This window comes from Lepeophtheirus salmonis, chromosome 2 (assembly GCF_016086655.4).
Source record: "Lepeophtheirus salmonis chromosome 2, UVic_Lsal_1.4, whole genome shotgun sequence".
Classification (NCBI taxonomy): domain Eukaryota; kingdom Metazoa; phylum Arthropoda; class Copepoda; order Siphonostomatoida; family Caligidae; genus Lepeophtheirus; species Lepeophtheirus salmonis.
In genome coordinates this window covers 18621336-18648225 of record NC_052132.2, presented here as the reverse complement: position 1 = coordinate 18648225, position 26890 = coordinate 18621336, and the positions used below count along the sequence as shown (strand labels likewise).

Below are 26890 nucleotides of genomic sequence, written 5' to 3'. Positions count from 1 at the left end.
ACATTAAAAAAACAGATGGAGTGTCAAAATATATAAAAGTTAATTATATCATTTCATTGTAAGGTTTTGTGATTTAACAATTCCTTTCTTTGGATAACTCGCTCTTATTTTAATGTCTATATAGAGTGTGGGACAAGGAATCATGCAGTAGGTTTTAAACTTGTTTAGAGCTCGTACCCTTATTTCAAACTATTTTAACTTATATGAGCTTATTCTATAATCCAATTAGAACCATTAGAAACAACAAAAAACATTGGTATTACGATCGAGAGCGATGATGGAGGCTCAAAGAAAAAAGATATCCTACTTGTTCGACGCCCATGTCTAGGTGGCAGAAATTTTCAGGATCGTCGGCTGTTCGGAGAGGCTCGTCTTCAAGGTGAAGAAGCTGAGGAGTCCTGGAAGAGGTAATCTCTACTAAATTTGGTATCCAGCCTTTTTGGACTCGGTGGAGGAGATGATAGACATGAACCGATGAAGTGCATGAGAAAGATGGCCAATTTTTAAAATTTAAAAAATAAGTTTAATATTTGAAATTTTTATTTCCAAAAAAAAAAAAAAAATTCTATAAAAAGCTATGTATTTTTAAACTTTTTTTTTTCCACAAAATTGAATATTTGAAATATCCTTTTTTAACTTTTTTTTCCCAAAGAATAAATTTTTTTGATTTAAAAAAATATACAAAAACCAGCTAGCTCCCTGCAAATTATAATCCTACGGACGCCTCTGAAGGGATTTTGGTAAGATGACTTTTGACCGCCGTCAAGCCCGGACCTGAACTCCCTGGACTATGGGGGTGTAGGGCGCTATTGAGAGGAAGGCTTGAGTGACCTATCAACCCAAGTCCCTGAAGTCTTGCGGTGGACAATAAGTGTGAGGACATGAGCGATGACTTTGTGAGGAAAACGTGCTCTGTCTTGTGTCCCAGGATCGAGGTCATAGTGGTGGCCAAGGGAGGCCATTTTGTGACATCCCAATAAACCACTAAAAATTTCAATTCCCAAACTCTTTAATTTTCAAAAATCTGGGCGAAATTGTACACGGGAATCAATTACTGTAGGATTCGCTGCTGCACACTGTATATACGAGTATTTTATCAATGATGTATTGGTTTCTTTTCTCTATTGGGTGATTGTAATCTATCCATGATTTATATGGAGTTTTAATGAATATTAGCTAATTATCTATACTCTACAATCATACCAATATAGATCACCTTGAACAAAGCATGATCATAATCCTTTATTCAAACTTGATCAATGAAAGAGGAATTTCTCTTCACATTAATTAACTAATATTACATCTCATAATATTTAAAATCTTATTAAATTACTCATTATCATTTCACATTATCTTTTTAAAGCATTTTTAAACTGAATGGAATCAAAGGAGTTCTCTCAAATTAGAATGAAAGAATATGAGATTTTTTACCAAACAAAAAATCTGCCTATCATCAACTACAATAATTCATACACACACTTGCCATGCTTTTCAACCACCACCGATTCTTTCATACATGGATGGAGCCGTTAACGACTCCAATTCATTTATTGTCTCACTTACTTGTAGCTGGAAGTAGAGTTGTTGGCTTATAAATTGCTGAGTTATATCGACGTTCCGGAGGAGGTGTCGTTTTTCGAGTATCTTTACGATAAAGTGTACCTTCTGGAACATTACGAGAGCCACGCTTGAGTCTTGTGAGCCAATAGATGTCCTCCACATGTTTTTTGAGTTTATAGTTGAGAGCTGCTTTTTGTGCTTTTTGAGCTCTTATTTTCATGATTCGCTCAACATAACTCTCTTTTTTGATTGGAAGATGAGCTGTTGTTTTAGTACTGGTAGGAGTAGTGGGCAAGGATGGCTCCAGATTTGGAAGGGGCTGAGTTTTTGTGCGAGGATATGGAGTGATGATTGAGAAGGTATTTGTATCTGAAGTCCATGTTAAGTCATTGTTGACTAAGAGATGGGGATTATGTCTTTTATGCACTCGTTTTGACTCTACTGCTGTTAAAATGACTAGGTGGATCACTAATCCCTATAAAAGAAAGTAAAAAAAATTGATTTAAATATGGATCTCTATGATATAAGCAAGTTTAACTGTATTTTCATATGTTTCCACAATCTTAAAACTTCAAATACATTTAGTTCCATCGTTGAATTATGTCTAATAAGAAGATCATAATCCTGCTTAAACGAAATAAACAGAGCAATATTTGATGCATTTAAAGCGATTAGTATTTTGTGAAATCTCACATCTCAATAAAGAAATCCCTCTTATTAACAACATAAATAAACATTTAATCAATTATATGCTGGGCATGTCTCCAATCGATGGACAGATGAATAAGTCATTTTGCATCAGTTAAATCTATTTATGAGAATAACTAATTATTAAGCTCGTGAATATCCCAATATCGATGGAGATAAAGACTCATATTTGTTTGGGATTTTCAAAACATAAAAGTAAGTTTAGCACTAGAGGGATCAATGGGGATCAAAACGATGCTTGTAGTCCTCAAGCGAAATATTTATAAAATAATTTTGAATTATATTCTTCTAAAACTACAGAATTGTCACCAAATTCTAAATTATTATAATTCACATACCTATGAGCTGTTCTTATAGGTGGTGTTATAATAACGTAATTGTTAAATTGTCTTTTCTAACAAAAAATAAATCAAATTTTAGGCTGTTAAAAAATGTCATTTCTAAATTAAATTTCATTATATAATCAAATAAAAATGTCATATCAAGCTAATGAACCCAAAAGGAACAGCCTTAATCCCATCTAGAATTCAGAGTGTCCCTTCTTAGATAAAGGTTTGGTTACAGCATGGAAAGTTTATCATTTAATAGTAATTCAACTTATTTATTTACAAATCATATTGAGTGTATTAATTAATAACTCATTTATCTCTTTAATAAATAATTTCATAATTAACTAATTAAGTTAATTGTTAGATAAACAACAGCTACACATAATTAACTAACCTCCATTATAATATGATTATTGTAAAAGGATATATTTACCTTAAAAGCAAGTATTCGATACATATTCTATGATGAAAAACTTGGGTTTGGAGAACACGGGTTATTAATTGACTGTAAAATTTGTGAAGTATACATCAATTTTTTATTCAAAAAATGATAACAACATATTATACTTATGTCGAATTAATTAAAGTGAATCCCTTGGAGTCTCTTTTTAAAAGTCTCTGCTCCTCATCAAAAAGAATTCAGGATAAAACTGATATCCAAGTTATTTTATTTATTAAACGTCAATATGTATGTATGTATATTCAAGAGTGCGCTTTGCCCTTATTTCCGAACCAGCGTTGGTTCCTACATGGTTCTATGCATGTATATTGTGTTTATAAATCTAACGTACACACTGCTTTTTGCGTGTTGAGATTTCAACACATTCATACCTATGTACTACTACATAAGTGTCTCAACGAAACAAATGAAATGCTACTTAGATGCTATTTAAGTAAGTAGTATTTCAAGGATGGTTTTATCTTAATCGTTTTTTGTTTTAATGGTCTAAAGAAATAGAGGGTACATATTTGACCCCATGTGGTCAATCAAAGTATACAATTATATTATATAATTAATTTATATTTAAATCCATTCAATTATTGGATTCCGAAAGGGGATGAGGTTGAGTGATGGGAATTTAAAAAGCATGAAAATCTAAACACATACTAATTCAATAATTAATGAAGGTTGAGTGATTGAAGTTAATTCATATTTTGATATATTAAAGCATAAACAATATGTTACGAAGAAAACAAAAACAAATTTGATCTCTCTAGCTTACGTAGAAGATGAGAAAATGACACTTTCCATTCTTGCACTCCAAGCAGTTGGGCGTCTCCAGTACGACCGCATACACCCTCAGCAAGTCCGAAACGTTGGAGAGGAAGAATAGCTCTGTCAAAAAGTCCAAACTGAATCCCCATGAGTTAAATAAAACAGCCAAGGCCAATCCTCTCAAGTCCATGAGAGACCATGCAAGAGATCTTGGAGTTTCACACAAGACCGTCCTTTTTGACACACTTTTGATACTAGCAATGAAAGAACCCCATTACCACTGTTGCATGACTCTTCTTGACTCTTTTTGGGCCCCTACAGCTCCGATCCCAACCCCCTTCGACTACACCTTTTAGGTGAATGTCGAGGGAAAGGCCTGCAGTGTCTCTCAAAGATCCTCAAAGCAACCGTCAGCCAGCATTTGGACGCTGTGACAAATGACTATATCTGCAGCGGGTGCCATGCTCCCGTCGCCTCCTGGAAGCCATCATTGCCGCTAAGAGATTAAGGGTGCTTATACACACATCTATTTTTATTATTAATTTTGATGATATTCTATTAATAATTAATAAACTTTATCTTGTTAAAGTTTGAAATTCAGAGTGTTCAGATTTTGATGGACACCTCTATACGTTAAAAGAAGGGGCAGTTCTATCTGTACTGTACTATAAATGTATTAGGTAATCTAATTAATAAAGCAAAGTTTGTATGTCTATATGAATATATGAAAACGAATCTCTGTGTGGATTGATTATAACACTCCATGATGTTATTACAAACATATTTTCATCGAAGAAATAACATTATAGTCGTATTAATGAATTATGGCAGGAGTAGAATTGAACATGTATATGGTAGCTTAGGTAAATCCAGACCATCTTTACCTAAACCCTGAACAATACGGAAAGCATTTAACTCAATTATTTCAATTTTAAAGTGAGAGGTTGAACGTTAACTCAAAGTTAGTTCTACAACTTTCAATTCAAAACAAGGATTTACAATGTAGGAGACCCGGAGGAACACCATCATCGAATTTGTTACTTAGAACTTAGCCCAACGTATATCAAGAATATGCTCAGATATCCAAAGAGGAGAGTCTACGACGTCTACAACTACAGGAAAGATTTCAAGTCCCATGTTAACCGAATCTTCTTTTATTCGGATGAGAAGCAATGGACTATCGACAGATCCTACAACACTGAGAACGATAAATGTTTGGCCACAAAGAGAAATAATGTTCCCCATGTCTTTAAAACCAAGTTCCCAGCCAGCATCATGCCCCTTGGGGTCATTGGGGGCACGATAGTACCATGCACCATATGATCTTGAGTCAAAGGAGAGGGTGGGGGCCAAAAGGTACTGTGAACTCATGTCTGATCAAGTGATATCTTGGATGAAAGCTGAGGCCAATGATGTCGAGTTCCTATTTCTCACAAGGTCCGCAAGACCCAAAACTTTTTCATAGAAAGGAAGGTGTCATTTTTACACCTCCACATCTGGCCCTCTAACCCACCCTATATGAATCCTATGGATCTTTTAGGGGGAGTTAGAGAGGAAGGTATCTAAGAATTCAAACAATAGCATCACTGTTTCTAATTGTTTTTGTTATTATTGGTCTCTTATCCAAATAATAAATCTTGTGCATTTTTAGAATATGCTAATATTTGAATAAAATATAAAACCTGGCATGTTAAAATTAATTTAGTCTGTTTTACTAGTGAGCACTCTTAACATTAAAGTACTCCTCAGTCCTCCCAATATATTCTTTTTTTTTTCTCAAACTCTTATAATTATTCTTTCACTCTAGAGGAAAACACAGGTCATATGACTTGATCTAGGTAAGTTACGTTTGAGTGTCATACGGTATATAAAAAAACGGAAAATATATTAGTTAAAATAAATTCCTCGGAACCTCAAGGAGAGAGTGAAATGGATAAAGGGATTGAAAATTTAGTGCGGATTGGACTTATCTTTCGAATGTTAAGACAACTCCAACTCCCTTTAACCTTAAAAAATGTATATTAATTTTTGGAGAACATCCTTTTTATATATTTCTTCATAGACAATGCTTATTAATAAAACTACTATATCTTAGGTAATTTTTTGGTGAAGCAACGGGCAAAGTAGAACTATGCCTGATTGCTATATTGAACCTTCCCAATTATCGGTATCGTTTGTTGTTGAGACATTAGGTTTATTTTTTGTTGAGTATCGTATAACAAAGGCAAGGTATAACTATGAAATTATACTCCACAAAATCCACGAACAACGATACAAACTATAGGGTAAAGGTCCATAGGACATTTAGGTATAGTTCTACTGTTCGCGAAGCTTCGCCAAAAATAAAATTAACATATAGTAATTTTATTTAAAAGCAATTTCTATCAAGAAAATTAATTATAAATTCAGAAAGCAATCCATCCATATTTGCTGTTCCCACTATTTAGAAAATGGAGGTTTAAGACTTAATAAATATAAAATAGAAGACGAATGCAAATTTGCTCATAGTTTCTTGGTGCTTGCCTCTATTTTTAATTAATGCAGAATTAGAGTATTAACATTCTTATAAATATTGAATGTTAATAACTACAAGATAGCAAAAAAAGCATCGTTGATGGGAAAATGTCTCCGTACTACTAAAAGAATTATTACAGATTGAAGAAATCATGTTCGGTAAAGTAATTACGCAAAAAACTTTGATAAGAAATATTCCTCAAAGAAAAATATCGAAATGGAATGATACACTGTGATTAAATAGTGTATTAAAGATAAGTCTAATATTAATAATAAAATCGTTTATTTTAATGCTGTTTTCACAGTTTTTTCTGTCATTTAAATATTTTGATTTGTTACAAATCATTATCGACCATATTATTAATCTCAAATAATTTATAATTCTCTAAATTTCGAAAACATTTGAAGGATTTATTTAGTGCACGTTGCTATGCTTATTATGACGACATTAGTTTCATTTTGCTATTCCATTCTTTCTTAGTGTATCTCATAGGGGATTTACAGACCTCATGGAAACTATGGAGACAGTTAACTTAAAACCACGTAGACCCTATATAACGTACAAGTTTAAATAGGTGATAAGAAGACTGGTCTTTTTCTGAAAAAAGAACAGCTGAAAATTAGAAGAATGCCATTTGATAAATATATGTAAAATATTAGTAAACATGGCCACTTGAAAATATAATATATTTCCTTTCAAAAAAGGTAAAAATACTATTCGGTTTGACACAACTCAAATGTTAAGCTGGTTTTTAAATTTAAAACAACCCGGCCAAATTTATGTTTGATCAGTCAATTTCAATAAATGTTTTGAGTTTTTTGTTGTTGTCCTGATTAACTGATGCATCACAATTTTTTACTAGATATAAATATTATCTCATTTGTGCTGATTATGCAAGAAAAAAATTTGATGTAACAGTTCCACATGAAAAGTATATAAGGAAGACACAAACTATTTGATTCAATGCAAATTCATATATTCAAAAAGTTTTGAATCATGTTGCAATGGATGATGTTAACAGAAGGGAACCCCCTAGATGGCGAGAGGATTTCAAGTAATTATATGATTGATGCCAGATATATTGTCACTATAAAAGAACTTCTCATCGGCATCAAATCAAGTAGAAGGAGCTTCCGAACTATGTAGTGAGGCAATAAAGAGCCTGAAACCCCATTGGAGATGTGAGAAATTGATGAATGGCATTCCCAGATCAAACCAAGATGGAGAAAACTCTGTAAAATTCATCGAGTCACGTCTCCCATGCAAATAGTACTCGGTGGGTTTTTTTCTACTAAGTAATTGTTCAAGAATTATCTTCTTCTTTACTTTTATTTACATTACAAATCTTTCCAGTCCACTGTGTGGACTTTATTTTTGTTTTGGCCGTATAATGGTGTACCCAAGTTTCATTTACCGTAATTAAAAGCGCCAAAACTCGGATTTATTACCCCTAAAATGCACCAACAGAGCAATACTCGCATCCACTCACATCAAACGACGGTTACATAACAACTGCACCTCCAAAATGACTGAAACTTTGCTGAGTAACTGTCAACAGATGTTAGTTAGATGTGACAAGCTTTTAGTTACCCAAGGCGTGTTCCCATCTTCACGTTGAGGTTGGAAACTTTTCAGACGACCATCGTATATTTGAAAATTATAGATCTATACAACATTTTACATTACGTGAAGGAAGAGTTTTTTCTTTTAATTTCACAAATACTACGCATGTTCTTAAATTACAAATAAAAGTCAATCACTTGTGAGGGGTTTCAGATGAATAAAAAATAGTAATTACCTAATTGGGCATGATTAGCTACTTTTTCAGCTCGAGTCGATCCTTAACAGCTTGATTCAATTACACACAAAATTTAACTTTGATCCCATCTTGTTGCATATATGACATTTTCATAAATTATATAATTAATATACGTATAATATAAAAATCATTCTCAAGAACAATTCACCAAAAGGATTCACGGTCCAAATACCAAAAAATTAAACATGTTGTAAATGTTCATCATACTATATGACTTAAAATGTGCAAAATGATTTCATGCAGTAAAACGACGTTGTATTAATTCCATCAATAATTAACTAATTAATCATTAAAAATATTTAATCCTTCTTTGCCAATAAATAATTTTTAAGATTTTAATTTTTTATATTATCTTATGTTTATTTGTATAAGTGCTCCAAATCGGCTCAATGAATAGATCAATTTCTTTGGATATAAACACCACAAGACACATGGTTAAACATTGATAAATATAAAAAAAAAATCAATTTTAACCTTATTATTGGAAGTGTTCAATTCAAAAATGACCTAACTGGTGTTTTAATATTTTTTGGCTTTCTATGTTTGATTGGTCCTAGGACAGATTGACAAATTAGTCCCTTTCCTTCAGTCTTTTTTATTATCGGCCAGATATTTTTTTACCCTTTGACAGATACGACGACACTGCTCCGTGCTGGAGCGTCTGCAGAAGCGGGACTGGAGGGTCTGTAGGGCACAAAATTGAGGAATTTTTATTTTTTATTCGGGAAAATTATGCAACAGAGTGAAAACTATAATACTTGAATTTGAATTTTTCAATTTCTTTTTCAAAGAAATTAATTTTCTTTGAATCGCTATAGATTTGTGTAACTTTTTTCCAAAAAAAATAATTTTTCTGTTAATAGCTATGGATTTCCGAATTTATTTTCCCAAAAATGTAATTTTTTGGAAATATTATGGATTTTGAAGTTTTTTTCTAAAAAAATTTAATTTTTGGAGTATTTTCAAAAAAAAAAATAATACAAAAACCAAGTGCCACCCCTCAAATATAATCTTGTGGAAGCCTTTTCCATGCCATCCTTTTAGGGAAACTCAGTTATTCCTATCTGAGAATATCCTGTTATTCTTGAAGGCTGGATTCTTGTCTAGAAATAATCCAGATTTAAACATTGTTCATTTCTTTCTGTAGGGTATCAAGAGCAGGTCAACAAATTCTCCAACAGCATTGTTAGCTTACTACAGGCTAGCCTCACCAAGAACTGTAGGATGATCTCAGATGATAATGTAATCGAGGCTGCAGAAGGATTCAGGCCAAGGATCACAAAGGTTATTGAAGCTGGGGGAGGTCAAATTTAATGAATCAAAAGACTACATCACTGTCAACAACTTTTTCATCAGTTTTGATCAATAAAATTCCCAATTTATGTGCAAAGCCCTGTATAGTAAATTTAATATGAATCATAAAAATACTTTAGAAATCAATATAAAACATGAAAAAAAAAACAATTGACGAAGGAAGCCGGTGGGTTCAGTAATGTAGTTTATTTTATACAAATGAGTTAAACTTTAATTTTCTATTTGACTTAAAGAGCTATTTCTCTAATCTATTGTAATTTCAAGGTTGTATAAAAGCGTCGTAGTTTTTAAATGTCAATTTGAATCATTCTCACATTGCAATATAATACCTTGCTATCAACATTGCTCTTTCAAGATGAGAGAACATCCTATATTAGACAAATTAATTCAACTCCCATAACGTATTAACTCATGGATTTTGCATTATTACAAATATAGGGGTGTTTTTATGGAAAAAAAATCAACTCTGATTTTAAGGAAGCCTTAAAAAATCAAAACATAAACTCACAATTTTTTTTTTTTTTGATAATTCTGTAAAACCATTTCCTAATATTAATTTTTGTAACTTTTTTACTCGTTCGATACGGTTTTGAAGTCCTTTTAAATTTGATCTACATATAATATACCAAATAATCAATTAACTATGTTCTTGAAATAAATATTGTGTACAAGGTGCGATTTTGTTCAAGTTCTAACTTGTATAAAATACAAAAAAGGAAATGAATAATTTAGAATACTTGTGATGAGGTTAAATGTAATAATTGCTGAATATTCCTTAGATACGTTAAGCTTTTGTTGATGTAATGTATTAGTCGTGAGATATAGCTCACTAAAGACATCTAGCGAAAAACGCTCAGAGCTTTTTACTTAACCTAATACTTATGACTAGTGATGTGTAGAGATAGGACGTATCTTGGACCCAGATCTGAAGTACCCGGGCACAGTATATGTAAACTTGCGTTACCCGAAAAAAATCTGAGACCAAAACTGTAATGTATTAGTGTTTTTTCCCCCCTTGTTCTCTTCTCCTATTTTCTTGTATATACATATATACCTATATGTGTAAAGTACAGTCTTTTACCTGATTTTAAGTATAAATAGTTATGTATTTTATATATGTATTGGAGTAGGATATTGTATTCATAATAATACGGATCGTCGGCGAAGCTAGCCCTGCTGGAGTTGGGTAGCCCTTTTTCGTCGACATGGAGAACGCTCGTTCGTCTACAGAAGGCGGAACAATACGGCCTCAGTTTGGGCCTAGTGGAGGAAGGAATAGAACCATGGTCACTTACAAGAAGTGAAGTGTGTGTCCGTGTCAGGGACTACATCATTCAAAGTGGATTTCAACCTATGAAGTTCTGGTTCTCCGTTGTTCCTACTCTCCCGTTCTCATCATTGGGCTATGAATGTGCAATGGTTTCTCTTTTGGATCATCCAGAGTTGGATGAGAGTACTTCGACTGAGATCGATATGTCTCCCAGGGACGAGCAAGGTAAATTACAGTCTTTTACCTGATTTTAAGTATAAATAGTTGTGTATTTTATGTATGTATTAGAGTAGATTTTTGCTTAACTAATAATATAGATGTTCTTATAAACAAACCTTTATATTATTCCTCCACGCCTTTCCTTCTCCTCACTTCTCTCGGTCGTCTTGGATCTCTCCACAATATAAATAGTTTGTGCCTCCTCATCCTCGTCAAGATACAACAAAACCGGCTTCGGGTAACCAAACTTTTACAGATCATAAAAAAGATTCGAGGGATTTTTCGAATCTAAAAAAGCTATCTAAAAAAATATCTTATTTTATTGCTTTGTACTTAATCCTTGTTATAAAAAAAAGATAATATCTATTTCGAATGTACATTCTATTTATCATGAATATTGTTGGAGCAACATCAAAATGGATACTCTATTTGGTTGTCAGCTGTCTAAGTTTCTTTTTCTGTCTCTCTAATTAAAATTGCTAACATTGATTGTTTGGATACGAATGATTTCTAATTAAGGTTTGAATAGTTACCAATGATAATTCAATAATTATTCCATTGTTGGAATAATTGGCAGACTATCAACCAATTTTGGACTTTTTTCTATTTCTTTTATGAGGAGAGGTTCCGAGATACAATAAAGATGCTCAATGTTATACTAACAATAGTTCTAATGATAACTAATAATTATCTTCTAATAGTAATAACATTGGGTTGTTTATTTTTTCGGCATTAGTAATCAGTGAAAGTGCAAGCATAATCCGGATTCTATTATATTTAAGTCCGAACTTTATGTAAAATGGTAATAAGTTCGAGCCAAGTTTCCGTCTAATTTTGTGTTCCGATTTGAATGCAAAAGTTCAACTACGCGAAGTTTACTCAAATATTTACGTATAAAGATCCGAACGGACCCGGATCCGGGAAAATATGCATCCGTCCTTTCTTTAGTGATGTGCTGCGAGCTGATTTTTGCTGCTCGTGTATTTTCGAGTTTCTAAAAAAGACTCTAGGAATAACGAGCTTTACTCGTTACTCGCCCTAACCCTTCTTGCTCATGTACAAACTCGTCAGTCTAAAAATCATGTTATCAAACTTAGTATTTGTATAATTTATTTAATTTATTGAGACTCAGAATTCCCCTCTACCGTTAAAGTTACATCATCTCCATACAAATCAATAATATGCTGTGATCCCTCAAAGCTAATCCCAAATCCTCTGTACCTCTTTGTAACACCTAAAACGAATTCTTCTATTGCAGCTATGAAAAGAAGTGGAGCCAAGGGGCATCCCTGAGGACAGCTCTTTTCTAAGATGATTGTCTGGCTTTCTAGTCTATTCAATGAGATCCTTGAAGTGCTGTTATATAGCAAGGCACGCACGGGATTAAAAAAACGTTTCGGAAGTAACTTTTTTACAGATCTAAGAATTTGCCAATGTGAAATAGAGATGAAAGCTTTGGAGAAGTCTATTACTATTATTGCTCCAAACTTCTTCCTACTTTCCACTGTGTCAATTGCAGCTTGAATATTGCGTGAAACATCGGAATTTTCTTATTCTTTAAAAATAATTTTTGTTCAATCCCAATTCTTTTGTTGAGAATTGGTTGGATCTGTTTAGCCAATATTCTAGAAAGACTCCTATATGATTCATTGAGAACCATAATTGGTCTCCAATGGCTATAGTTTCTCCTTTTTTCGGAATCAATGCAATTGTCCCTTTTGTTTGTGACTTGGATAGTCGTCCAAACTTTTCCATGGAACGTCCAATTTTTAAAAGATTCGGAAAAACTTCATCGCTTAAATTCGAATAGACTTTACCCGAGACTCCATCTGGAATACAGGCTTTATCATTCTTATAATACTTTCCTAAAAAGTTAAATATAATATCTTTAGAGAAGATATAATTCCCTTGAACAGTGGATATTTCATCTCTTTTCGGAAATTGGCCTCTTTTTGTGCCAAACAATGTTTTGGAAATGGGAATGAAAGTAGTCGAACACATCTACGGGTTTAGTTATAACTTTTCCTTCATGAATAATTTTTTTAAAAGTGGGGGCAGAAAATCTATCTTCCTTCAAAAAATTCTTAAGTATTCTGCACGCAGACCCTTCCAACTGAACTTTTTCTTTCATTTCGGCCTCAGTAATTTCTGCAGTTCTAAAAAAAATATTTTTTTACACTTCATAAATTTTAAAAAACGAATGTCTTCGTTTTTTGCATTCATTGCTTGATGTCTCTCGTAAGATAGAGCGGGGCATCTATTGATGAGATGGTCTGCACTTTGCAATTCTTCCATACATACATAACACGTTGACCTTGTGGCCTTCCACTTGCTTAGGTGGGCTTGAAAAGGGCCATGTCCAGTGTAGGCTTATACAATGAGTCTCAATGGTTCTCTTCCGAGCTGCATACACTTCGACTTCGGCATATGTGTATGTTTCATACCTTGATCTTTTTTGTATCGGTCACACCAATATTGAAAGAAGAAGTCTTGAATTACCTTCTTTATGTAGGTTGGAGGCGTACCAATAGTAAACTGGTTTTGGCTATCAGTACCCCCCTTTGCAAGATGGTTTACAAATTCATAACGTGACAGCGTATAATTGATAAAAATATATGCAATCCGTAAATCTAAATACCAATGCATTGTCTTGTGTAGTCGAATTATAATTATAATAGACAATAAAGATATTATTAGAGAACAAAACTTATATAGGTATGTTAAAAATGTAGATGGCACCACTACAAAAAAATTCACTGTCGGATTAAGTAGCTCTACCATATGATACATTTTTAAGCTAGTAATTCATTGAATGTTTTAATATTTAGTTGCTCATTGCCTATATTTTTCGACTTCCAAGTCTCTCTGGTTGATCCGAGGAATATTTGAATATATCTGAGGTTCACTATGGTTTTTTAATATATTAAGTGGCCAAATTTTATGATGTTATACTGAATTACAATTGTCATAATGTCAACTTCAAGATGAGTTATTTATTATTAATAAGATTGCGTTGATATGTTTATTATGACGATGTTTTGAAAGGCGATACGCCATCTAGTGTTCAAATAGACTTAACAAACAAATACTAATGAAAAGTCTGACGATTCTGGCTGGTAAAATGTTTTTTTATGACAAAAAAAAATTGCAATTACTCTGTTGATATCCAACCAGGATGGTCATTTTCTTCTCTTTTTTTTTTTTTTTTTTGTATCTGAAAATTGAATTGAAAGATGCAAATTATTGGGTTTAATTTATATCGCATTTTTTACCCATGTGAAAATTCAATCGAAAAATACGATGCAAAGATAATTATTATTTCTTCGATATATATACGTAATATGCAAACTCCTCGATTAACCATGCGTCGTTAAAGTCGTGTATTTTTTATTATTTTTTAACATGGATATATTATAAAAAACGATGTACAGATTTGCTTCATTAATTGTGGCTTTGTTAAGTTAAAACTTGTTAGCTTGTATTTATACTATACACGTAGGTTTCATGCTGTAGGCAAATTCGTATGTTGCTTTATTTTAAAATCCCAGTATGTTGTGCATAAGTTGAGATTCAATACAAGTTCAAATTTTCACGTCTTGGAGTCGACAGAACGCCTTATTCAATTACAAAATCAATCATTTTAATTACCAACTATTGATGGATGCGGGCATTTCATTTTGATCTATAGAATGTTTTTTCATTGATGTCATAAATAGCATCATACTTGAAGGCAGTGCCATCTTGGGGGCACATAGTTGATAAGTTACTATTTAAAATGGGCAAATTTCTAATCAGTCTCGATAAAATTTCATGAAATGGCTTAAAGAATAAAAAAAAAAAAGACAAAACACTTGCATTAAATAATATTTGAGGCCAATGAAAAATGTTCATAATTTAATTTAATGAAAGTAATATGTACTGAAAATCAATAAAAATGGCTACATCGGTACATTTTGTTTGATTTTTTGTTGATCCATTAGGGACGAGAAAATTAGGATAATTTGGGAAAATAATTGTTTTCTATCCATTATTACAGTTAATTTTTATCAACAATATCGAAATATGATTATAAAATTTGTATGGATAATGAGGTTCAATTCCTTTTGTTTTTTGGTATCACCAAGAGTTCACATTTTCTGTCACCTGGCTTACGTTCTCCCCTTGTTCGAATAAAAACTGTATAATATAGCTATAGTTGATAATATTGTAGAGAAAAACGCGTGCGAGGAGGAGGGGGAAAAAAAGACATATGGTATCATTGTTTAAAATACTGATGTGATTATCATCTGCCTGCTTTATTATGATTTTTGAGGGTATAACTAATGTATTTATTAGCAAAATGTTTAATGAAGATATACTACGTATAATTGACTTCGACGTTTTTTATCCGTTACAGTAGATTTGAAAACGTCACACTCCATGAAATTGTAATTCATTATGAACCTTATTCTCAGAATAATAGCTAATGAAACGACAAAGTAGAGTATTTGAAATATATTTGAAGCTCAAAGTTTAAAAAAGAAGGCTTTAATTAAATATAATCTACATACTAAAAAATAAACCATTAAACATTTAAGTTAAATATACAAAATTAAACAATTAAAATCATATAACTATTAATAATAATAAATTATAAATACAGAATATTGAAATAATAGATTGATCCAAATAATATTTTCTTGTTCTGACATCGGAATTCAGTTAAATATGTCATAACTTTAGGTTGCAATACACAAGCGAGACGTGGAGTTTAATCAAAAAGATAATCACCCCTCTTCTTCATGTGGAAGTTGCTATATACAATTGTGCACAGGATAGATATATCTCTACCGATGAGATCTAACTAATTATTAATAATAAAGTAAATGTCAAAATCATAAAATTAGACAATAAATATACTAATAAAAAATTTTTATAAATAAATTCATCGTAAAGATTTAGACCAAAAGCTAATTATGTAGTAATGTCCGGCGATATTACTCCCTATTAAGAGCATCAAAAAAGATTTCCACCCGTTATTTAGGCATGCTTATATAACAACATACTATTATCATGATGGATATACACAATTGTTTAATGCAACACCCAATGTAACTACCCTCGTTGTTGTGACCATTTAAACAGTTGTTTTTGCCTTTTATGAGTTTTCTGAACACCATTTCTTGGAGCCCATCAACCATAGCTAAGCCTTTAGTGATAAAAAAGTAATATTTATTGACTATGTAATATTGGAAAACCTAATTATCATACCCAAGTCTTAAAGCGAAGTAAGTAGTCTCAGACAAACTAGTTGCAAACCATCCAAAGCTACTTCCCCGTTGTTGTGACCATTTAAGCAGTTGTTTTTGCCCTTTACTGAGTTGTGTATCATAATTCTTGATATATTTAGCTAAAATAGAATCATATTTTATGGTTAGATTGAAAAAAATTGAATACTTACTGTGAGATAGTACAAAATTCAGAGTTCCATTTCGATATTCGTAAATACTTTTTACTGATAACTTGATCATCATTTGGTGTGGATGACTCAAAACATTTTTATATGTATTTCTATATATGACATCAGTACCAACATCTTCCATTAATTTAATGATGGTTCCTCGGGAAGGGATATGTTTACCCTTGTATTTCTCCATAAATTTTTTGAACGTAGATGATTAGCAATGGATAAGGTTATATTACATGCAATAAGCATCGTTGTGATATCAAAGTTAAAGTCTGACTTGATGTATTCATCGTCAAATTGATTTTATAGATGAATATCCATACTCTTGTTATGAGATGAGGATAATGAGTGGCGTGTAATTCTAGACAGGGGACTAAAGGCACATTTATATCGACAAATCCGACAAACCATCTGTTTCTCATCCGGTAAGTATTTTCCAAATTCCTGGGCCTCCATTTTCATAAATCCAGACAGAAGGCGACGTCATTTTGGGGATTTTATTCAGTTCTCTATCGACTATCACCATCTCATATTATATTAATATTGAATAATAAAGGCGGGAATGATAACGTTCATGATGGATTGAAGAAGATGTATATTATTTAATCAATGATGCCATAAGTAATTCTTCTTTTCTCCTCGCACGCTTTTCTATTCTTACCAAAATTATCACCCTTAAATATAGCATATTGTTTCTTTACTGGCGTCGATCTTTGGCGCGCGCTCAAACAAAAATGAGTGAATCAATCACAAAATTGTCTGAGAAACTTTTTTACTATTAAATATAATCCTTCTAACACCGTCTAGTGTATACAAATCGTACTTATACAACGCGAGATACACATTACTCAAGCCATCTATTGGAAAATAATTTTATTATTACAACACTTCTTTTATTTTAAAAACTTGAGATCAGTGTACTGATTTCAACACATGAGAGCCCTCTAGACTACTTTTTAGGTACGCATCTTTTTTTTTGGTCTAATGTATATACAAAGTATTTGATGGGATACTTTCCAACTACTAACGACGAACATATAAGTTGTTTTGTAAATGAGTCCTTCAACTGGATAATATAAATTGTTTCAATATTTGTCCCCATTATTGTATTCTAAGTCCTATTCCTGGTCTTAAATGAAGCAGAAATAAAATATATTGTGGTTATATTTCTTATTTGATGCGCATTTAAAATGTTTTTAACATCAAATTTCCCGTAAAATGTTTCCCATTAAAAGATTGCATTCGATCATAACACTAATACAAGACCTTATCATTGAATTCATGCTCTCAAAAAGGGATTTGAAACAAACATAACGAATTTTTGGATTCCAAGAATAAATTCAGCTATCTATGTTTAACATAAATGGTAGACTAAAGTACAAAATAATAGATGTAGTAAAAACAAGTACATATTTTTTCAAGGGAAAAATTTGGTCTAGTTCGGTCCAAAAAAATTGGTCTTGACCGATTTTACAGATAAATTGTTTATAACATGACTTCATATGTTTTTTCAAGAAGAATGACGTCATAAAATTTTTAAATGGAGATAGATCGGACTAATTTTGATGCCTCCGTCTCTTATATAAATACAGTATTTGTTATAGATGGAGGGCGCTAAACAACCAGCTACAGACTATCACTCAACCTTGCGTATTATATATACTTTTTTGGTTTGATCATGGCCCTAGTCGAATAAGAAGAAGAATATACTAGACAATGTTCAGTAATAACGAGGGGATAAAGTCCTCACAGTCCCTTATAATTAGGGATGGGATTTGTGTAAGAATACAAGAAGAAGGTTGAGCGAGACATAGTGTATTAATGAATTAAGACCATTGTTAATATTAGCTACCTGTTAACTGATTATGAAGGGGAGAAACTGAATTAATTTAAATAACATTAGTGGAAGAAAAATACGCTCGCATTTTAAACTCATATATCTTTGGTTTATATTGTTTAAAAAATGCATAATAAGATTAATAGGGCTGCAAAACGTGGCCTGACAATCAATGTTTATTTTCTCATGACTTTGAAAATGTTAACTGATTATTTTTTTTGATATTCTGTTTCCACTGTCCTTTATATATAAACAATCTATACTAATCATTTAGTCATTTCATCATTATGAGTGAGCAACAAGTAAAAAGGTAGTGCAACTTAGATCTCCTAAATGCTGGAGTTGTAGAAGACCTCTCCAGGATGTCAGGAAGTGGGGGTATAATTTAAAGTAATAACGTAAAGTTTTGAGAGGTATGTAAAAGACGATCTCACTAAGTCTATGAATCGCCTCTTAAACGACTTCTCCGCTCCTAGGACCATCAGGAAGGCTATAAAGCACATGGATCAAGGCAAATGGGCCAATTGTAAAATATTTCTGGGACAAGAAAATTTTCACAGTTGATCAAGTCCACAACCACCGGAACGACCGCTAGCTTGCGGAAGCAAAAGAAGAGGTCCAAGAGGTTTACCATACCTAATATCTGGCCCAAGTAATGGTGCTAGGTGTTATGTCCTCTGATGGAAAGAATGCTAAGTCTACGAGGTTTTAATCTAATCTTCTTCCTTTCCCAAAGAGAACAGACGTGGTTTTCACCGGATCCCTCGATGCCTCCGTTCTTTTTCAACGCTCGATAGAAAATTGGCCAGGAAGCCTACTATAAAGTGCCTAGCTACAAAATCTTGCCATGGGTGAAAACCAACTACTCGGAGAAAACTACGTGTTGACTCAGGACGGCGCAACCTCCCACACGTCTTCCAAGTGCCAAAGGTTTTGTGTAGATAACATGGTTCGATTCTGGTCCAAAGAGATGTGGTCCCTTCCTCACCAGATGTGTACCCACTTGACTTTTGTATATGGGCACATTGGAGAGGGAAACCAACAGGATCTCACACCCCAATGTGAGCTAACTGAAGTCCTCCATAGCGGCTCTATGGGACAATTTGTCATCAACTCCTGCATGATCTTCAGGTGACATATAAAGGCTGTGATTGATAATGAAGTTGGCCCTACAGAATGAAAAAAGTTTTGCAAGAATCTTGTTTACGTGTTTTGCTAATATTATTTTTTTTTTTTTTGTCTCTAATTGAAAATTGAAATTTTTTAATATATATTTCTAAATCCATCTATCGAGTTAATGTTTAGCTGTCCTACCCTTTATATTAATTTAAATATAATGATAATATTTTCTTTCTTCTAAAGTTATCTTCTATGTAAAAGAATCTCCTCTTTATAACAGAAATTTATTCCTTTTCTTCTAACAAAATCATCTAACAGGCAGCTGAAAAACACTACAACAACTTATCTACTTATAAGTTACAATTTTCATTGATTCAAGCGTTACTTTGGAGGTTATGAAGGATTATGAGTGTCATTTGGTCATAATAGTTAGGACTTTAAAATGTTCCAATGCGATTGGTCACCCACAAGGATTCTCCTTGAACCATTTTATTTATGAAATGCTTGAAATAACAGATTCAAAGTGACTCCAATAAATATATTCTTGATGCCATTTTGAGTTTTTATATTGTATATACACATATATACAGGGTCGTTCAGATAAATCTGGACCATATTTAACTACATTCTAAACAATAACAAAAGCATTTACCTCGGTTATTACAATTTTAAACTGAGAGGCTGATATTTAATTTTTAAGTGAGTTGCGTAACTTTTAATTCGAAAAAAGTTTTTCCAATGATATTCTATCTTATTGCTCCATAAAGTAGCTTTAGAAAAGAAACTGCCGAAATATTTATTATAAGTTAGAACAGTGGTCGAGGAATAGAAGCAAATTACCCCATTTGGGGTAAATTATGGGTAGAGGGGTGTGTGGGTGTAATGTCGTGGTGTCTGACAGTAGCAAGGTGCTCAGATACCATGTCTTACCATGGTTGAAGAGCACGTTCCTTAGGGACAACTACAGGGAGCGGGGATCAAATTCAGCACCCCGGCACACACGTCTAAGAAGCTGTATATTCTTGCACGGAGAACATGGCTTCATTTTGGACGGTCGACATCTGACCTTCGTCCTCAGCCGACGTTAACCCCTGGACTTTGCTGTTTGATGCGTTTTGGAGGTTAAGGTGAAAAAGACTTAACACACGGATGTCAATAACCTGAAGGTTGTGATCACGGAGGAGTGGAAAAACTTGTCCTTGAACTCCATCAAGGCCAGTTGAACATCTATTCGTCCACGTATTGAAGCCATCATTCAGAATGATGGGGAGCATATTGAATAAAAAATGTAGAAAATTGTTGAATTACCAACATTTGCTTCAATTTTTTTTTGCCATAAATACGGCAAAAAATAAAAATATGGACAAATGAAAACGGCTTTAAAAATTATTTAACAATATTTACTATATTACAACTTTAATGAACTAGCTGTAATCAAAATTCGAAAAAAGTTGAAAAACAAACCACCCTAATATACCTACATACAGGCCGATATTTCATAGCCAATCATAGATAATAGTTTATTAATTAATTTGAATTATTAACCATTACAAGACTCTCTTGGTCTATGTATACTTATTCATGGTTCATTGATTCATTTAATACAATAAGACTTATCTTTAAAATCCTTGAGAAGGATCAAAATATAGATCCTTTTTCCCAAATAAAAAATCCCATTTTTAAAACCTTTAACACAACACGTAATTTCACTCAATTTTATATTTATTTTAAGTATGAATATTTTTTTTCTAATTCTATTTTTTTCCTATATATAGACGATAATTTATATATTTTGTTTTTTTTATAAATCGATTTTGTGAAGGTCTTTTCATGTTCTTCTAATCCAGGAATGTTAGTTGTAATAAACAAAATAATAGTCGTCCCTTACATCACTGTGGATATGCATTGATGATACACATGTTTGGCAGTTATAGATAAGAGTGCCAAATAAAGGGATGGGCAAAAAGTAGAGAAAAATAACCGTTATAGGATAAAAAATGAAAAAATGGTTAGTAATAACTTTTTTTTAAAGTTATGCTCATTCTTTGACAGTCTGGAGATGGTTTATTCTTAAAAGCATAAGGGAAGGAATGAGTGAGATGTATAGTACTACTGAATTAAGACCCCTGTAAATATCAGCTGCCCTTTATATGATATTAGATGGAGAAAATGAATTATTCCTATAAAGAGGAGAACCTTCTACATTTAAAATGGCATTAATTCCCGGAAAATATTAGGATTATATTTTTATATTATTTGACACATTTTTAAATCAATTTACATAATTATTTGTAGAGAGAGGTGTCAACCCTTTACGCCCTGAATTAAATTTTAAGTGAGAATTGTTTTTTAAATTATTTAGATATTAATATTAGGGTGTGGATAGATACTCTTTTTGTCTTAATTCCATGATAATACTTATATTAGTGGCATAAATGGATACTTTCATAAACTACTTAGCGTACAATGAATTTTGTCCATCCAGTAAAATGAAACGGATGTCAACGAAAACAGAAATGCATTTAAATGCAGCGCCAATGTTTTATTTTGACTAAAGAGGGTGCACTTTTTTGATGCAACACAGACTTAATATATAAATAAATTGGGAAAATCTATAAAGGCTAATTGTGAACGAACTAGAACCATATTTTTTTTATTATTTGAAAGCTATATTTAATGAAATTCCACATTCATTGATAACCTTGGCCACACGGTGCTGGAGGTTTTGCCAGTCCCAGATGACATTGTGTGGATCATCCTTTGCAATTGTACTGGAAATTGACTTCTTGAGGGCCTCCATAAACGAATGGTAATTGGCCAGGCCTCGTACTTGATCTTAGCATGGGATCCGGTCTGAGATGTTTGCAGGCCAAAAATCCGGACTCCAAAAGTGAGGACATTTTGTCTCCAAGATACTTCACACTTTTTTTTACCCTAGTGGGCCAGTCTTCTTGGAAGGTGTAATTTATTTATTGGGCTACTCCATCTCCCAAGAGAACGTAAATTAAAAGTACAAACACAGAATCAAGTACAACGGTAAAGCTGGATCTGCACGAGGTCGTCAAAGCTTCCAGCTTCGTGTGGCTGAGGTTATCAAAAGAGATGGATGTAATTATAAATTTAGTGAATTTCATTAAATGCAGGTTTCAAATATAAAAAAAAAAAGTTTTACCGTATCTAGTTCTCAGATTATAAGCCTCTAAAGATTTTCCCAATTTATCTAGACCACCCTGTAAATATAAAAAAATTGCACTCAATAAATATTTTTCTTTGTCATCAGACTCCAGAAGTTCATCATGACACCGTTTTGTGATAAAGCATGTCAAATCCGTTACACTGCACAACACAATTTTTCTTGCTTGGTTTTTTTAAAGTGAATCTAACTGCATTTTGGGTGTTAATTCCAAATATGTTATTAGTTTTTGCCTATCACACCAAGTTTTTGAATAACGGGGTGATGAAAAATACTACAACACATTCCAAAAATCTTTCATTTACGAGAGAAAAATAATACATTTTTTTTTTTGCTTTAAGTAGTTTTATTTGCATATTTACTACTGATTTCAATGTGTCAATAGATGTTGGTTATCACACGATTAAATCCTTGATTAAAAGGGTTCCAGGATATTACGCCCTAAAATTAGTCTCCCCCCCCCCTAATTGAAGTCATTTGTAATGCATTTTTGCATTCAGTAGTGTAAAATGAGTGCATTTAATCCAATTTGTATATTTTTTTAAATAGAGAATATTAAAGTGTTCGAATTCATTATAATAAGAAACAACAATTATTTCAAATTAGTTACTCAAATTCCATAATTTTATAATTAATTACAAAGGACTTCAAGTTGAAGTATAGGAAGAAGACCTTAAATTATATGCCGAAGATATATTTATGCTATAATATACGTATGAGGGCGAAACTTCCCAGGGCGAAACTACAGAGGGCGTAACTTCCAGTCACGGATTAAAATGTTAAATTTCATTCAATTATAACTCAGTGATCTTTATCAGCTCTACTGTTCCAGTAGCAAAGGAAACAAGGATATTTTGTGTGACCTCCTTGTTGACCCAAAAGGAAGTTCACCATTTTTAAATCAATAAAGATTAACCTCTGGTGATTGTGGTATTTCAATCCTTCAAGTACTATTTTGAAGACATAGATACAGAACAGGAACGTGTCGTATCATTATAGCCTTTTTATGTACCTCCATGAATATTAAATATCAGATAGCAGAAAAACATGATGTGATGGGGCAAATCTAAGCATATATTCGGAATCAGCATCCTGAATTCTAAAAGAATACCTTGTCAATGATCATGCAAGGAAAAAAAATTGTTCACCATTGGTATATGTGATATATAAGCTATCACAAAATCTAGCAAGATTGAAGATTTTTTTTTCTAGCCTCCATGCTTTTAATAAAACATATTTTACCCTTAATTTCTGGCAAGATATTGACTTTATACTTGGTCAAGGATAGAAATGGATTGGAAGAAATTCATTTCTACAAGATTAAAAGGTCATCATCTTATAATTATTTCCCGTATCAATGCATTTCTTCATGGTTTTACGATCCCCCATTGAATTTTACTGCATATTCCCAAGTAGCTCCAAAGTTTACATTGTGTGTCCAAAAAAAAAAAAAAAAAAAAAATCAGATGCATGTTCAATTGTCGAATAAAAATGTTAAGAAATATTAGACTGTGAAATCTAGTTTTTCTTTCTTTTCTTCTAAATTACAAAAATATTATGCATATTACAACCTTGATAGGCTGGTATTAGACATGATATTTCAAAGACAAATAGATGGTCAAATATCAAAATAATATATACTTTTTTTTTGAAATATACTTAAAGCGAATTGCAAAATGAAACCATATACTCTTTTGAATTAATTAAATTAGTAATAAGTAATTAAAAATAATTCAGATACTCCATTTTTTGGATGAATGAATCCTGTTAGGTTTAATATTATTATTAAAATATAGGGAAGAACATTAGAAATAAAGAGATTTTCTGTTTCTTTTCGAAGGAAAAGTTGCGTGATACAATAAAGTTAATGATATATAATTATTAATTGTTTTATCATTGTTGACATATGTTATTATGTTGTTAAGTAACATTTAAAAAAAACTCAAATTGCTTGAAATTAAGTTGTTTTACAATACAATTATCCTCAATCATTTCACCTGACAATTTAAGTAATCGAAAAATTACCATTCGGGTAAAAGTTTTATAAATTGCTCGCCCATTTTGCACCCTCTAACTGGCTTTTTGCAGAGTGCCCATAACATATAAATAGGTCATTCATTTTAAAAATTATCTAATAATAATATGTCAACGATAGTCAAGGAGTACTTACAAGATCAATAATAATTGGTGTGATTGACTTATTTAGATAACTACCAGACGATTTCAGATAATGGTTCTGTTTCTTTTGTATGAAAGGTTGCGTGATGGAATAAAGGTAATTGTGTGATATATGTAATTATTTTTAAAAGTTATGGATTAATAATATGAAAATGATAGCCTCGGATTACTTAAGGACTCATTTGAGTCCTTTATTGTTATTTTAGTGATAAATATCAATTTGTATGATTGAGTTATTTGGCGAACTAAGAGATGATTTTTGACCTTTTTTCTGTTTCTTTTTGGAAGAAAGGTTGCGTTATAGAATAAAGTTAACGATGACCCCTATACCCCTTTTTAATTTATTTATGTTGCGCCCCCTAACACATAGAAACTGTCACACCAGCTTGAAGTTTTTTTTTTTTTTTTGTTTGGGGTACGATCCACCTCCATTCTTTTTTCCCCCTTTAACAATCAAATTGGAATGAAGACACATCAAACACTAAAAATATCTGAAAACAAATATAAGGAAAAATATATAATGTAGCCAATATCAAACTAATTAAAAACAACATAACTTTTTATAAAAAAAAACAAAAACGTCCTATAAACATTAATAACCAGAGAACGAAATAACAAAAGAATCACCTACATATATCTTACTCTTTTTAAAATAAATGTTGCGTACAAGTTGTAACTTGAATAAGTAGATTGTACGAGATGGTCCATCATTCTGAGGGTGAAGAAGCTAATTTTGACATCAGCGATGGCAGATTGCAAGACTCTTTTGAATGACCTCAAGAAGGTCCAAGCCAAAAGGGTCATCCTCTCCAGCGACGAGAAGACCTGGACCGTCGACTCCGCTAGGAACAGTTAGAATAACAATTACTTTAGCATTAGAGACATAGATGAATCAATGAGTATACTTAGTACCACAATACACCCTGCCCCCAACATATCCGTGGACTCGGACGACAAGGCACCCCATAGTGTGTGGTTCCCGGTCGGGTACAGGGTCTGACTATGCGACTGCCTTGGAGGATAACCTTTTGCCGTAGTTGCAGGGAAACTATCCTTATGGAAATATGGGTTTCCAGCAAGATTGTGCGCCCGCACACACCTCAAAAAAGGCACAGGAATGGTTGATGAACAATATTCAATTCTGGCCCAACCACTTTTGGCCTCATACAGCCCTGATGCAAACCCCCAGGACTTCACCTTTTTGGTGCATATCGAGGCGAAGGTCAACAGTCATCCAAATACCGAATACAGATTGGTTACTTATTTTTTAAAGTTCCATGAACATCGGATATTCTGGACTTGTACTCTTATCATAAATAGGCAGCCATGCATATTTAATTATTCATTTTCAAATATGAGGTTTTCAGGCTAAATAGTTAAAAGGTATCTCGAGAACTTTTTCAATTAGAAGACATGCTCCTTAATCAACTCCAATATTTGATGCTGTTGTATCGAATCAAAAGACATAGGGATACATTTTCTTTTATATTCCACTCTTTCATTAGCCTGTAGTTCACAACCGGCACTATCTATTTCAGGGATAACCAATTGGATGTTACTTCTCTTAAATAATCTTTCACTTCTTTGGATATATTTGCTCATGCACTACCTGTTGAATGTTGATTATTAAAACTCATATACAGAGCCCTCTGGTACTAACAGTAACATATTATCAAGAATCATCCTTAACTCTATGGACTTTTGGATGCGATAACCTAAAAAACCTACCTATTTTATAAAGGTTTAGTGATTTACAATACATATGGCGTTCAGCACTTTGTTACATGATTTCACAGACACAAAAAAATCCCGGGTATTTAGCTATCGGCTGTGGATGTTTCTTTTCCTTTTCCTTTAATCAGATTTCTGAATGTTGAAAAGTTGATTTGGATGTTGTTCAAAACTATGTATTATTGCATAATAGTTTCATAGTCGGGTAGAATTGGCTAACTACCAACTTATTTTTTGCTTTTTTTCTCTTTTTGCTCAAAAGGAAGGTGAGTGTTATAATAAAACTAACAACAATGATATTTTAGAATTAGAAAATATATTTGGGCAAATTTTAAAGGGATAATTAATTACTACTTTAAAGAGGAGAACCTTCTACATGGTGGTAGATTATTACTTGGAATTAGGAATCTACATTTCTCGTGATTTGAAATTAAAG

The 26890-nt window shown here is 32.5% G+C and overlaps 1 protein-coding gene and 1 long non-coding RNA gene across 3 annotated transcripts in view; both read right to left on the bottom strand.

Annotated features, from left to right (window-relative positions):
* LOC121132362 (uncharacterized) overlaps positions 1 to 26890 on the bottom strand; it is a 60271-nt gene that overhangs the window by 18320 nt on the left and 15061 nt on the right. The window contains exons 1-2 of one of the 2 annotated variants that reach the window (XM_040727761.2): positions 3031 to 3249; positions 1564 to 2035 (exon numbers count right to left, since the gene is read on the bottom strand). In XM_040727761.2, the coding sequence (XP_040583695.1) occupies positions 1564 to 2035; positions 3031 to 3054 (496 nt within the window). In that variant the 5' untranslated portion in view covers positions 3055 to 3249. Of the gene's footprint in view, positions 1 to 1563; positions 2036 to 3030; positions 3250 to 26890 lie in introns of those variants that run through there. The other variant, XM_071886660.1, reaches the window with a different exon arrangement.
* Positions 16043 to 17073, bottom strand: LOC139907658 (uncharacterized). The gene is made up of 3 exons (XR_011784383.1): positions 16391 to 17073; positions 16201 to 16339; positions 16043 to 16138 (listed from the first exon to the last, which is right to left on the bottom strand). It is a non-coding gene; the product is annotated as an uncharacterized lncRNA (long non-coding RNA).